Source organism: Phyllostomus discolor, chromosome 7 (assembly GCF_004126475.2).
Source record: "Phyllostomus discolor isolate MPI-MPIP mPhyDis1 chromosome 7, mPhyDis1.pri.v3, whole genome shotgun sequence".
In the NCBI taxonomy this organism is placed as follows: Eukaryota; Metazoa; Chordata; class Mammalia; order Chiroptera; family Phyllostomidae; genus Phyllostomus; species Phyllostomus discolor.
The window spans coordinates 3,374,143-3,387,520 of NC_040909.2; the positions used below are offsets into that span (position 1 = coordinate 3,374,143).

At 68.3% G+C, this 13,378-nt stretch overlaps 1 protein-coding gene across 2 annotated transcripts; it reads right to left on the bottom strand.

Annotated features, from left to right (window-relative positions):
• Window positions 1-534: 534 nt before the first annotated feature.
• GRM2 (glutamate metabotropic receptor 2) lies at window positions 535-11,393 on the bottom strand. Of its 2 annotated transcripts, XM_028518870.2 has the most exons (6): window positions 11,289-11,393; window positions 9,068-9,640; window positions 5,837-6,674; window positions 3,355-4,430; window positions 1,237-1,417; window positions 535-1,073 (listed from the first exon to the last, which is right to left on the bottom strand). In XM_028518870.2, exons 2-6 carry the CDS (start codon window positions 9,512-9,514, stop codon window positions 1,000-1,002), a joined length of 2,616 nt encoding a protein of 871 aa, XP_028374671.1. In that variant the 5' UTR covers window positions 9,515-9,640; window positions 11,289-11,393; the 3' UTR covers window positions 535-999. The 2 variants fall into 2 exon arrangements, with proteins under 2 accessions (XP_028374671.1, XP_035886155.1); XM_036030262.1 differs by lacking the exon at window positions 11,289-11,393 and having other exon boundaries at window positions 535-1,115; window positions 1,276-1,417; window positions 9,068-9,536.
• Window positions 11,394-13,378: the final 1,985 nt, after the last annotated feature.

Consider the following 13,378-nt stretch of genomic DNA (forward strand, 5'->3'; position numbering starts at 1 on the left):
CCTGCCAGCCCGCTCCTCTCTCCCCTCCTCACCAGCTCTTCCCGGACTCGGGAACGCCCTGTAACCGACCTTCCGCCCTGCTTCCCCTAGGTTTCCTCGCTCCCAACGCTCAACTTGCCTCTGCGCGAACCCACGGCTGCTTCACGTGCAGGGCCTGCCGGCCGTGGCAAAGCCCGCCGTCCCCGGGGCACAGCCAGCTGCCCCTCCAGGCCCCGCCCTGGAAGCCAGGTGAGCTTGTGACCATCTAACCCCGCCGCCACCCCCAGGAGTGCCTTGGCTTGTCTGCAGTGGCTCCTTTTAAGAAAGGCTGATTGTTCGTTTCCCCGCCTCCCCCACCCCCACCCCCGCCCCCACCGGGCGGGCGGGCCCCACCCCCTGCAGGTCCAAGCACCGGGTGTGCGGCAGGCACACAGCAGAGTCCACGAGCTGTGGCAACGTGAAGGCTGGGGGGCCGTGGCTGGGGCGAGGGGCCTCCCGGCATCGGGGGCAGAGAGCGGTTTCTTTTTAAAATAAAGACACTTTATTTACAGATAATACAAAATAAACCACAGGACAAACTACCGGGCAGGGCGAGGGAGGGACAGCCCGCGTCATGACCCCCCTCCCCGTCCCAGAATAACATATAAAAAAATTTAAAAGGCCCTAACAGGAGGGAGGGGCAGGGCTGGAAGCACCGTTGCTGGTTGGGGATCGGGGCCTGCAGCCCCCAGCCACCCTGTTCCGAGGCCAGGGGGGCCCTGGCCTGCTCCCTTCCGAGTCCTGGGTCTGGTGAGGAGGGGACGCACTGCAGGGGCCGCGGGTGGCTGCTGCAGAGGCTCCCAGGCCACAGACCCACCTTCTACTCTGAAGGGTTGGAGTGAGGAGGGGGCCGGTGGCATGGGGGTGGGCATGGAGCGGGCATTATTGTAGGGCTCCAGCCAACTTCCTCCTGGCTCCAGGTACACCGGGTCTGCACCGGGTCCCGGGGAGCAGCTGTGCCAAGGCAGGGGTACGGGGTCCTCAGAGCGATGACGTTGTTGAGTCCACCACCTCGCGACCATTGCAGACGGTGGGGACAAACTGGGAGCCAGACCCTGGGGAGAGGAAGCTGGAGATCGGGCCTGACCCCGGGGGGCCTCCAGAGAGGGCGCGCAGTAGGGGCAGAGGGAGGGCCCCCTACCCCCACCCTCTCCCGTCCCCGGCGGAGGGATCTCAGCAGCCCAGGGAGCGCAGGAGGGCGCTAGGGTGGACGCTGACCTGCGCCGAGGCTGGAGCTGGCCCTGGCCGCAGTGCTGCCGAAGCGGCTGGTGGGCGCGCGGTGGGTGACCACGTTCTTCTGCGGCTGGAAGAGGATGATGTGCAGCTTGGGCGCGAAGAGACAGCCGAGCACGACCGAGCCGCTGAGGCTGACGGACACGCACATGGTGGTGGTCTGCACCTGCGGTGGGCGGGGCCAAGGACGGGTCTGTCCCCGAGGCGGCTCGGGCCTGGCCCCAGGAGCCGCGCCCCCTCCCCCGACCCCGCCAAGGCTGCGGGGCAGGGGGTGGGGGAGATGTAAGCATCCAGCCCTGGGCCCGAGTCCCTTCGACAAGCCCCAGGGGGTTTCTGGGGAGGTCGGGCACAGTCCCAGCACCAGCCCCTGGGGACTGCCTGTCTTCCCAGGGAGACCGTGTTCCAGCTGTGGGCGTGATCATGCGGGGGAGCATGTACCCGTGGGAGTGTGTGCGCGCGTGTGTGGAGGGGGCAGGTACAGAGGGCTTGTGTGTGAGTGCATGCACATCTGCCGGGCGTGTGTATGCAGGGGTGGAGGGTGAGTGTAGCCGTGTGGGTGCAGGTATAGGAGGCAGGTGGGAAGGTGTGAGTGTGTGCCAGGTATGCTGACACGTGCACATGTATGTGAGTGTAGGGGTACATGTGTGTCTGCATGCATGTGTGCGTGTGTGCCCGTGAGGAGCCAGATGCATATGTGAGTACGCTGTGTGTCACAGGTGAGTCCTTAGCCACCTGTGATTGGCATGCAAATGCAAATCATATGCAAATGCAGGCTGAGCCAGAGTGGTCCCACCCCCCAACCCTGGCCTCCACCACCCAGGCAGGTGGCCCAGCAGGTGCAAGAGCAGCCAAGCCCAGCCGACCCTGGCCCCCAGCACTGCCCACCATACCTCCGTCCTGGGGCGGGGGCCTTGGCAGGGGCTCTGGCCTCGATTTTCCTGTTCCTTTAATTGTTAAGGTTGTCAGTTCAGACCCTGTTCTACACTCCCCAGCTGAGTGACCTCAGACAAGGGGCTGAACCTCCCTGAGTGTCCGTGTCTTCGTCTGTAAAGCGGGGAGAGCCATGGAGTTCCCTCCGGTCGTGAGGATCCACCACGGCGGTCCCTTCACCGTCCAGGGCCTAGCACCGCGTCACTGCGGCCGGGAGGCCGCCCCCACCACCCCGCCGACGCAGCCACTGCTCCCTGGCGCTGAGGAGGCTCCGGGGACACACAGGGCCAGCTGGGGTCCAGGGCTCACCTGCTGTGCCTGCCCTCAACCCTGTACCCCGACCTCTGCCCCTTTCTTCTTCACCCTCCCCGCCTCCCCTGCTCTTGGCTCTCCGGTCCGGAGCCACACAGCCCCAGGGGCACCACGCACACAGCAGGGCTCCACGGAGCAGCCAGGACAGCCCCTCCGGAGCCGCGTGGCTCCCTCACCTGCCACCCTCACCCCGGCTCTCCCCCCTCACCTCTGCTCCCTGTCCACCATCTGTGCCTCCCTCCCCATCACGGGGGCCACACACCCTGTGCTCCAGCCGGCCGTCCCCACCTTCCCCACCCTCCCGACACCAGCCTGCCTTGCTGCAGAGCCCAGTTCGAGGACTCCTCTTCCAAGGAGCCCTCCCTGATTTCTCTGCACACACACATACACGGTGTGCACCCAGCTACGACCGAACACACGCCCTCTTCCGCATGCCCGCTGGGGCCTCTGTCAGCCTAACCCAGTCAGCAGCGCTTCCGCTTCCGAAGTTGGCTCTCCAGTCAATCTCCTGCTCTCCCACTGGCCCCAGAGCTCCCCAGACAGAGCCAGGGTCTCCCCGCTGCCGCCGACCCTCAGCAGAGCCAGGCAGAGCCCCTGCTCATTGGACACGCTGCAGCCCGGCACCCCCAGACTGGAGGACTCGAGGCCTAAAGCCTGTTACCAGCTCCTTCCCGTTCCCCAGGCCTCACTCAGCCTTCCCGCCTTCCTCGGGTCCGGTCCCCGCGGGGGCCCCCACCCACCGGGTGCCCCGGGTGAGCGTTTAGGCAGTTAGAGCCTCCGAGGCATCGGAAGATCATAGAGGCGCCAGGAGACGGAAGGTCCGGCTCCCCGCCCCAGCCTCCTCCGCCGCGGGCCGCTCACCCGGTAGTCGCTGGAGGTGACGTAGAAGATGGGCAGGAAGGCCAGCCAGATGATGCACGTGGTGTACATGGTGAAGCCGATGAACTTGGCCTCGTTGAAGTTCTCGGGGCACTTGCGGGTCTTGAAGGCGTAGAGCGTGCAGAGCGCGATGAGCAGCACGTTGTAGGCCAGCGAGCCCAGCATGCTGGTGTCTCGGTGGTTGCAGCGCAGCGTTACCACCTCCCGCCGCTCGGGGGCGGTCTCCTTGCCCGTGCCCGGCGCCTCCGCCACCAGCCAGGCCACCACGATGAGCAGCTGGCCCGAGATGAGCGCCAGGCAGATGGCCACCTGCGAGGCGGGGCTGATGAAGCGCGGCCGCTGGGCCCCCTCCCGGGCGCCCCCGAAGATGCGGGCGATGCGGTTGGTCTTGGTGAGCAGGGCCGAGTAGCAGATGGAGAAGGCGGTGCCCAGGCCGAGGCGCCGCAGGGCGCACACGGCGGTGGAGGGCTTGGCGATGAAGACGAAGGTCATGCAGTAGCAGAGGAAGACGCCGCCCAGCAGGATGTAGCAGAGCTCCCGGCCCGAGGCCTTGACCACGGGCGTGGTGTTGTGCCGCACGAAGACGCCCAGCACGAAGAGGGTGGCTAGGGCGCCCAGGCAGGCGATGGTGACGGGCCCCACGGCCCAGGCGTCGCCCCAGCGGATGTACTCCTGCGGCAGCTCGAAGCAGCCGGTGAGGCTGGCGTTGGGCCAGTAGCCCAGGCCGCAGTCGGCGCAGGTGAACTCGTCCAGCCGGTACTCGTAGGACTGGCAGGGGATGCACAGCCAGCAGCAGCCCTCCCCGGGCTGCACGCTCTTCACCTCGTTCTGCAGGCAGGGCTCGCTGCAGCGGGAGGCGGGCGGCGGGCCGGCGGAGGGCGCGGCCCACGGGATGAGGCGGGTGTCCAGGGTCAGTCCCTCGGCCCAGTAGCCCACCTTCTGGTAGCGGTAGCGCCCACCGCCCGCCCGCAGGTAGGTGAAGATGTTGTAGCGGCCGATGCCGTCACCGAAGCGGTCGAAGCGCACCTCGCTGTGGGTGTCGGCCGGGCGGAAGGGGGCTGGGGTGGGGGAGGGAAGGAAGAGGGGGTTGGGTCCTGATGTGACCTCGCCCTCCCTAACGTGGCACCCAAAGCCCCGAGCTGGGCCGGTCCCCGTCCTGCCCCTCGCCGCCCCCCCCCCCCACGAAAGCCGGCCTTGCCCTGCCCCCTGCTGTTGTGCCAAACCAGAGGCCACCGCAGACGCTGGCCCTAAGTGCCCATCAGAACCCCGGCCTTAAAGGCCAGGCATCGGCACAGACCGAAACCCCACACTAGCCTCCGGCCACGACTCCCCAGACCCAGGCCTGGACCGAATCTCCACAACCCGCCACCCCAGAGCCCAGCTTGAGCACCGCACACGCCACATCTCTCTCCCCGAACTCCACCCAGAGACCCCCAGGGCCAAGCACGTGCAGCCGAGAGTCTGCTCTGGCCCCACGAAATCCCGGCAACGCCAGCCGCAGCGCTGGCCCCTGCCTGCTCACCCTGACCCCCAGGTGCGCCATCCCCGACCTCAGCCATCACCTGAAACCACTGATGGCGCCCACGTGGGCTCGCAGGTGCCTCCCACATCACATCGACTGCCCCCGAACACCCCCTGTGAACTTCCAGTGCCCCAGCCACGCTCAGGGGCCACCCCTGCCACGCTGGGTCCCAGTGAGAAGCTGGGGTTCAAGCTAGCAGCCGATGTACCGACGAAGGCCCCGTGGTCCACGGTGCCACCTGGGGTCGCACGCAGGTCCCCGTGGCCCCTACGCACGCCACCCGGCCTGGGAGTCCTAAGCACCCAGCTGGAGCCCATGGCCCCTCCCATCAAGCCCAGCGGGCCCGCTGCCACGTGGGCCCCAGCAGCCTCTGGCTGCCCTGTCCCTCCGAAGGCCGGTCAGCGGGAACGGCTACTCGGCTTGGCCCCGGGCCCACGCTCCAGCTGCGTCCTCTCCCTTGTTTCCTTGGGGATCTGTCCGAGGCGCTCATTTTTCTTAAAACTGGGGCTTTGATTAAAATAAAAGGTTTGAAGAGGCTGTGTTTGAAGATGAGTGGAAAAATAGGGATTAGGAACAGGCATTCTCCCTGGAAAACTGTGCCCTCCGACGCTCACTTCCAGCCCACCCTCACTCGGAAGCTCACTGACCAGCTGCTGGCTGCTGGTGGCCCGGGGTGGGGGGCCTCCTGGTCCCCGTGCCCCGCATGCTGAAGGGACAGAGGGGAGAGGGAAGGGCCCAGGCAGGAACCCAAGACCCTCAAAGGGTGGGAGCCGGCCAGGCACCCTAGTCCCGGCTCTGGCTGGGGTCCTCCCTGCCTCGCCACCCTTGTCCTGGCTGTGACACCAGCCCCCTGGGGAGGCCCGTGCTTGGGGGCTGTTTTCATAGTCAAGCAATGGGACCCGAGGGCCTGCTGCCCCCGGGGACGCGGGCCAGCCACATTACCGTCGAACTTGACGTTGAGCACGAAGTCCTTGTAGAGGCGGCGCCCGTTGACGGGCCGCATGGCGTCGCAGAGGCGGGTGGTGTTGGGGCAGAGGGCGCGGTGCATGTCGTGCAGCGCGTGCGCCATGGCGTACACCGCGTTGACCACGAACATGATCTTGGACTCCTGCTCGAAGGGCACGGCCCGCAGCGAGTGGGCGGCGCAGTCCCGCTGCCGGAAGCTGCAGCGGAACCTCTGCTCCCAGAACTCTCGGAACCAGGGGTTCCGGCTGTTGTTCCAGGGGTCCAGGCCCCGGAAGTAGGAGGCGAAGTCGCGGATGGGGTAGGAGGCCAGCTCGATGGTGATGGCGCCCTCGGCGGCGCCCTCGCTGCCCGCCACCACGCTCTCCAGGGCCCCCCAGCCGTCGCTGGCCACCCAGGTGAAGCTGGCGTTGAGGCGCTGGGTGGCGGCCAGGAGCTCGCGGGCGTCCTCCGACCGGGTGAAGAGGACGGCCACGCGGGCGCTGGGCTTCTGCAGCAGGGCGCGCACCACGCCCTCGAAGGCGGCGCGGCTCATGGCGCGGCCCACCTTCTCCGACGTGGCCACGCAGATGTTGCGGGCGCGGGCCTCCAGCTCGAAGGCTTCGATGCCCGTCTCGCCGTAGTCACCCTCCGACGCCACGGTGGACACGTAGGTCCAGTTGAAGAAGCGGAGGATCTCGGCCATGGCCTTGGCCTGGAAGAAGTCCGGGGGCACCGTGCGCGCGAAGTAGTCGTAGCGGGACTTGTCGCTGAGCTTGGCGCTGGTGGACGCGTAGCTGATCTGTGGGATCTGGAACAGCCGCAGCAGGTTGGCCACCTGGGGGCGGGGCGGGGAGGGCAAGGGTCGGAGGCAGCCGGGTCCCCTGCAGCCGCCTGGCCTCAGGGTCAAGTGTCCGTGTGCTCTGCCCTGAGCTCCCCTCTGCCCAGAGACTTGGAGCCTGTCTCGATGTGTCTTTCCCCGGGGACTGGAGAGTTTCCAACCCCTTCCCCAGGACGGGGGGGGGGGGGGGGGGCGGCAGACCCCGGCCAGAGGCACCCTGGTCCAGAGCAGCCGCCTGCGACCCTGATCCCCTCTGCTGCCCCCTCAGACCCCTGGCAGTAGCAACAGTGGGGAGCCAAAGAGAAGCCCGAGTTGTGGGTGGAGAGAGGGGGCACCAGGCTGCACGGGGGACAGACGGCATCTGGGGTGCCCAGGGCTCCCCTGGCTGGGGCCCTAACCCTTCCCCAGAGTCAGTCCCGATGGGCAGACGGAGAAGGGAAAGGCCCCCTCAGATCTAAGGGCCCTCGAGCACCGGGCTCCACTCGGTGCCTGAGCCTGAAGGAAACAAGGCTTCCTGCTTCCCTCCCGCTGCCTGGTGGCCCCTCCGCCTCCACCCCCACCCCCTCCCCCCCGCCCTGGCAGCTGGGGCCTGCCTCCGAGATCAGGGTCCAGCCAGGACCTGGTGGGGAGGCGGAAGCAGGGAAGGCTCAGGTCCCACGGGAGGGAGCCAGCTCCCAGACTTCACTGGGGGACACGGGGCTCCCTCCTTCTGCCTCCGCACCCTCTCCTCCCGCACCACCCCCCTCCGGGGCCCCGGGCAGGCGGGCAGATCCCCTGAGCCTCGGTCTCTTCACCCTGCCTCGCAAGGCCTCCGGGCAGATGAAGCCGATGATGCTGTGAGGTCTCGGGGCCTGGCATGTGGAGGGCGGTAGGGATTTGGGGGAGAAAGAAGGGGCAGCGATGAAGAGGAGCCATTAGCAGGCAGGTGTGGCCTGCAGGTGGAGGGCCAGGCCTTGTTTTGCCCCAGACACGGAGAAGCAGACTGACGCAGAGGTGTGGGCCCTGCTGAGGAGGGAGGGAGGTAACTCAGCCCCCGGAGACGAAAGCCGGGCCCTGGGGAGAACTGTGGGGGGGATGGTGCTGGGAAAGCCCCCAGCTGCTCCTGCAGATGCCGGCAGGTGGGAGGCTGCTCGCCCACCCCGGCCCCCAGCTGGGGCTGTGGACGCTGGGGCTGGCCAGCTGCACCAATCCGAGGCAACTGGCCACGTGCCACCGCTGGGACTGGCAGGGCTGGGAATTCAGTCCCTGCCGCCGGGGTGGGGGGCAGGCAGGGGGCAGGCCTCCCCCACCCCAGGCCCCCAGGGATCAGGCGGCTCGAGCTCCTTTCCTCCTGAAGAAGTGCCCTAGGTCAGGAGTCCCGGCCCTGCCCCTGACAACAGCGCCCTCGGCCGGACTCTGGAAGAAAGCTGGGGCCTGGCCCAGGCCCTCCTGGCAACCCGCAACCCTGATCCCAGTCCTGGCCTCGCCTTCCACCTGGGCACCCAGTCAGGGAGGGGGAGGGCCCCACCCGGGCTAAAGCAGCCAGGTGTGCCCTGGGACGTGGGTGGGAGCAGTGCCCTCCACTGACCCTTGCAGGAGAGCAGGAGGAAGGGCCTGATGCCCTCACCACCCCTCAAATCCCGCATCCCTGCAGGACCCTGGGGGGCCGCCCCTTCTGCTTCTCTTCCTTCCGGGTCCTCCCCTCCGTTTCCCTCTGGTGGGCTGTTTCTGGCTGCTATCCCCCACCTCCTCCCGGTCCACAGCAAGGTGGTCTGATGGGCCAGGAGGGCCCTGGTGGGAGCCCATGCCCACACCCCCCCCACCCCCCTGAGGGGGCCTGGATCGCTGGCCTGCCTTTCTCCAGCGCTCAGCGTCCTCGCCCGTGACACGGGTTAGTCATGAGAGCAGCCCACGTGGAACACGCCCCGTGGGCTGCCAGGCCCCGGCGCACGCTGTGCATGCATCACCTCCTTACCTTTCTACCACAGCCTCAAGAGCGGCAGTGTGATGAGCCCCATTTTATAAGGAGGAAACTGAGGCACAGAAGAGAGAAGGGCTGCCCAGAGGCACACAGGAAGCGTGGGGGTGGGGTGCCGGGGCTCAGACTGGAGTTCCGCCCCGAGAGGCCTGGCTGCTTAGCTTCTTGGGGCTGCACTTAGCATCAGGCGTGTGTGGGGGGCACCAGGCGTGTGTGGGGGTGTCGGAAGTGGCGTGTTTTCCCTGCACAGCCTCTAACAACGGACCCCCATTATGGGATGGGGGCACTTTCCCAGTCTTCTGTAAAAAGCTGCTCAAGGGAAGCTTCTGGTTCCTCTCCCAGTGCACGGCAGCCCCGAGCGCCTGCTCAGCGGGCACCCGGGCCCTGCCTCCAGCCTGTGTCTCTGGCCGTGACCCGAGCAGCCCCCAGGTACCTGGATGGAGACGTCGCTGTAGGAGCCGCCGATGACACCGGTGATGGCGGTAGGAGCGTCGTCGTGGGCGGCGTAGGAGCCGTCGGGGCAGACGTGGCGGGAGCCGCCGGCGCCCCGGCTGAGCGAGGCCCGCACGAAGTCCAGGGCCTGCTCCAGGGCGTGGGTGTCCTTGGAGCAGCTGTCCAGGATGTGCGCCCCCAGGCGCACGCCGGGCAGCAGGTGCGGGTCCCGGTTGATGCGGTCCAGCGCGAACAGCATGGCCTCCAGGCGCTGGATGCCCCGGTGCTGGTTGATGGGCCCGCACTCCTCCGCGGGGCCGCCCTTCTGGTGGACCGGGAACAGCCCGCCCAGCACCAGATCCCCCTCCAGGGTCAGCACCTTCTTGGCCGGGCCCTCGGCCGCGGCGCCCCACAGCAGCAGCGCCAGGAGCGCGGGCAGCGACCCCATGGCCCCGGAGGGGGGGGGCGGGTCCAGCCTCCGGGGGATGAGAGTGGGAGCAGCAAAGCCCAAGAGAGGAGGAAGGAGGGGGCAGGGAGGGACAGGCGGGAAGAGAGATGAGCAGGGGCCCGGCTCCTGCAGAGAGAGACGGACAGACGGACAGACAGACAGGAGAGGAATCTGAGAGCCGCTGCCCCTTCTGACTCTGCCTCCCCTGGCTCCCCTTGCCTGGGTGCTTGGGCATCAGCAGGAGCCCACAGCACAGACGGGGCTGAGAGGCGCCCAGACACCCCTCGGCCTGTCCCTCAGCCCTGCCCTGACCCGGGTCTGGAGATGGGCCCATGCCCGTCGCAGCTCAGCAGAGAGAGTGGGAGACAGAGCAAGTGGGGGGCCCCAGCTGACACCAGCGTCACCATGAGTGGAAGAGTGTCCAGAAGCCAACGCAGCCCTCCCAGGGCCCCAGGGTCAATGGCCACACAGCAGAGGCCAGGTTGGGGTCATGAACTGGGGGCCCGGCGCCCGCCCAGAGCCTTGGCTCCCCCGGCCGGGCCGCTGCTGCTGGCTCAGACCCCACCCACAGGGGAAGAGGGAGGGAAGGGTATCCAGCTGCTGGGGAGACGGGAGGCCTGGTGAGCACCCGAGGGCCCCAGCCTTCGGTTCTGAAATAGCCGCCCCCAGAGCCACCTGGCTGCGGCGGGAGTGACAGAGACACTGGGCCCTGGGGGCCGGCAGCAAGGTGGGGAGGCTGGCCGGCCCCAGGGAGGGCCGCCGAGGTGGCCACAGGTCTGAAGTCAGCAGGGCACGTAGGTGTGAGCGTGTGTGTGTGTGTGTGTGTGTCTGGGGTGGGAACAGTTCATCTGGTCAAATCTCAAAACCAGGGCTACGGGGAGGCATCTGAACATCCCAGCCCCACGCAGAACGCTGCTCCCGGAGCCTGGGCCCTCCGTTCCTCTCCAGCTCAGAGCCGAGCCAAGTCACCGTCCCCAGCCTCCCCATCCTCAGCGTCCGGGGGCCGCTCGCCCCGGCCCGGCCCGGTCCTCGGGCGCCTTCCCTCCTCTCCACCCTGCGCCCCATCCAGTGCCAGCTGCCCACACAGACACTGGCCCCGCACACTCTCCCACAGTGGAGACGCCTGGGGAAGCCAGGAGAGGGGGACTGAGCAACTAGTTCAAGGTCCCCACGTCCTGGCCACGGAGGTGAGGGCTGTCTCCTCACTTGGCCCCCTCGGCTCCCCAGAGTCGGGGACTGGGATCCTGTGGGTGCCCCTGAAAGCGGCAGCTCAGCCAGGCAGACAGGAGGGAGAGGCGGGCATGAAGAGCCACGCAGATGGGGACGGGGACCCAGGTGGGGGCTGAGGCCCAGACCCTGCGAGACCACCGGCCTCCCACAGAGGTGGCAGAGACCAGAGCTCGGGTGGATGGGGACAGGACCCCGAGAAGAGCCAGAACCCGGGAAGCGGGCAGCCCCCAGGGGCCTGGGCCACGCCGTCCCGGCCGGGAGCGATCCAGCCCCAGAGGCTCAGACAAAGACAAGGGGCACAGACAGAAAGACGGACCAGAGGACAGAGGGGCAGGAGGGACGAAGAGCGCTGTGCAGGGCGTGAGCGGTCTGGAGAAGAAACGCGGCATGCCCGGGGCTGTCTTCCCGCTTCCCGGAGCTCCGGGCTAACGCGGTCTGGATGCCCCGGTCCGTCCCAGCCTGGGCGCCCCAGAACTCGAGGGCCCGCGGGATCCTGGGACGTGGGGTCGGGACGGACAAGGTCGGCTGCACGGGCTTACCCTACCTGGCGCGCCCGGCTGTGGCGCGGAGAGACGGAGAGGAGCGGGCGCGGGGCTCCAGCTCGCACTCGCTCGCTGCTCGCTCGCCCGCCCAGCGGCTCTGCGCTCCCCGCCAGCCCGCTCGCCCGGCCGCTTTCAATCGCCGCCCGCCCCGCCCCCGGCCCGGCCGGCCCGCCCCCAGCCCCGCCCCCGGCCCGCCCCACTCCGGGTCTCCAGCTTCCCAACGGAGCCTCCGCCTCCCTCCTCGCCCCGCCTCTCTGGCTCGAGTTCTTCGCAGGGCGGGGGCCCGGAGCTGTCCGCCGCGTGGTGCTGACACACGGGCGCTCCCACCAGGCGATGGAGCCGGGGCCCCGCGGCCCCCTCCACCCCGCGGTCCCACTGCGTCCCAGAGAGCAGCCGGCCCGGGCACGGGTCCCGGAAGGTCACGGAGCCCCGGGAGGCGGGCCCAGTGCTGTGGGTCCCCATCTGTGAGAGCAGAGGGCCTGGCCCTAGGGCTGCGGGGGCCACAGGGGCATGTGGGAGATGGGTGGAGGGCTTAGACCCGTCTGTCCCTGTGCACACCCCACCCCGCTCCCGGGCTCCCGGGCGGCAGCTCGGTCCATATGCCAGGCCCGGGAGGGGGCCTGTGTCTTCTTCAGCCCGTGTGGGAGCCGGGGCCTGAGTCACTGGGAGGAGAAGATGGGGGGCAGGTCAGAGGAGGACGGGGCCTCCTCTTCCTTCCTGCAGATGACCTTCAAAGCTGCTAACTTGCCCCACACCCAACCACCCAGCCCTGACCCCTCACACTGACCCCTACCCTCCTGAGCAAAGGGGGCTGGGGGCTGCAGGGCCAGGGACTGGGGCCAACCCTGAGGGCCGGCTGGGGCTGGCCAGAGATCTGGGAGGGAAGGGCTGGGGAGAGGCTCCTGAAACTGGCTGCTGCGCAGGAGGGAGTGGGAGTGGGGGCGGGAGCCCGGGCAGGACCCCAGGAAGGGTGGCGGATGAGCCGCAGTGCCGGCCTGCGCGGAAGGATTTGGGGTGCGGGAGGCGGTGCGGCCTGCCCCCGGGAGGCACACACTAACAAGCGCTAAGGCGCACGGCGTCCCCACTCGCGTCCCCTGGCGCTGCCCTTTCCCCCGCAGGTGTCAGTGGAGAGCGGCTGGCTCAGACACATGCTAATGAGCACACGCCAGGGCCAGGCTCCTCCAGCACACACACCTCCTTGCGGTGCGCGAGTGGCAGCTGTGGGGGTGGCAGTGTCAGCAAGGAAGGGCAGGCTCCTTCCCTGGACACAAACCCGATGCCCCGCGGCCCTGGAAGGAGCACAGCTGTGAGAGGGACGCGCACATCGAGCCCAAACAAACACGCTCCGTGGCGGATGGGCGGCGATGTGGCAGCCGGAGGAGGGTTTGGAGCTGTCAGACGGGCTGGAGAGACAGACAGGCTGTCTTCCAGCTCCGGCTGCGCTCGCCCTTGCCGGCTGGCTCCGCGACCGCCCCCCCGGGGTAGGTGAGTGATGGGCCGGGCCCCTGAGCCGCGGGGCTGACAGCAGCAGGGTGCTGAGGTGAGAGGACCCTGCGCCACTGCAGCCCACTCGCCCAGGCAGCCTCCCAGAAGCCGTGGGGCTTTCAACCCAGCGCCAGCCCCGGGGGTCCGTGACCCGGCCCGCAGCCCTGCACGGACATGCAGCCACACACCCAGCCTCCCACACGCAGCAGCACACACACTCGCTGCACACTCAGCTTTGCATGTGGACACACCCAGAGCCGTACTCACGGACACGCAGGCAGACAGCCACACAGCACACTCGTGACCCATCACAGCCACCCTGGCCCAGGAGGCTCGCTCCCCTGCCCTCTGGGGACACGCCCAGAGCTGTACTCACGGACGCCCAGCTCACAGACCTGTGGCTTTACACGCAGACACGCAGGAAAAGACAACTTCACACACGAACACACAACCACACACAGCTGTGGACACGGAGCCACACACGGGTGTTAGCAGTGCGTGGAAATCCTCCCCCCGGGGTGGTCCGAGCCAGCCAGCCTCGTGCCCGGCAACACCACCACAGAGCAGGGGGCACACACAGCATGGCCGTGCATGCATGGGGCCGTAG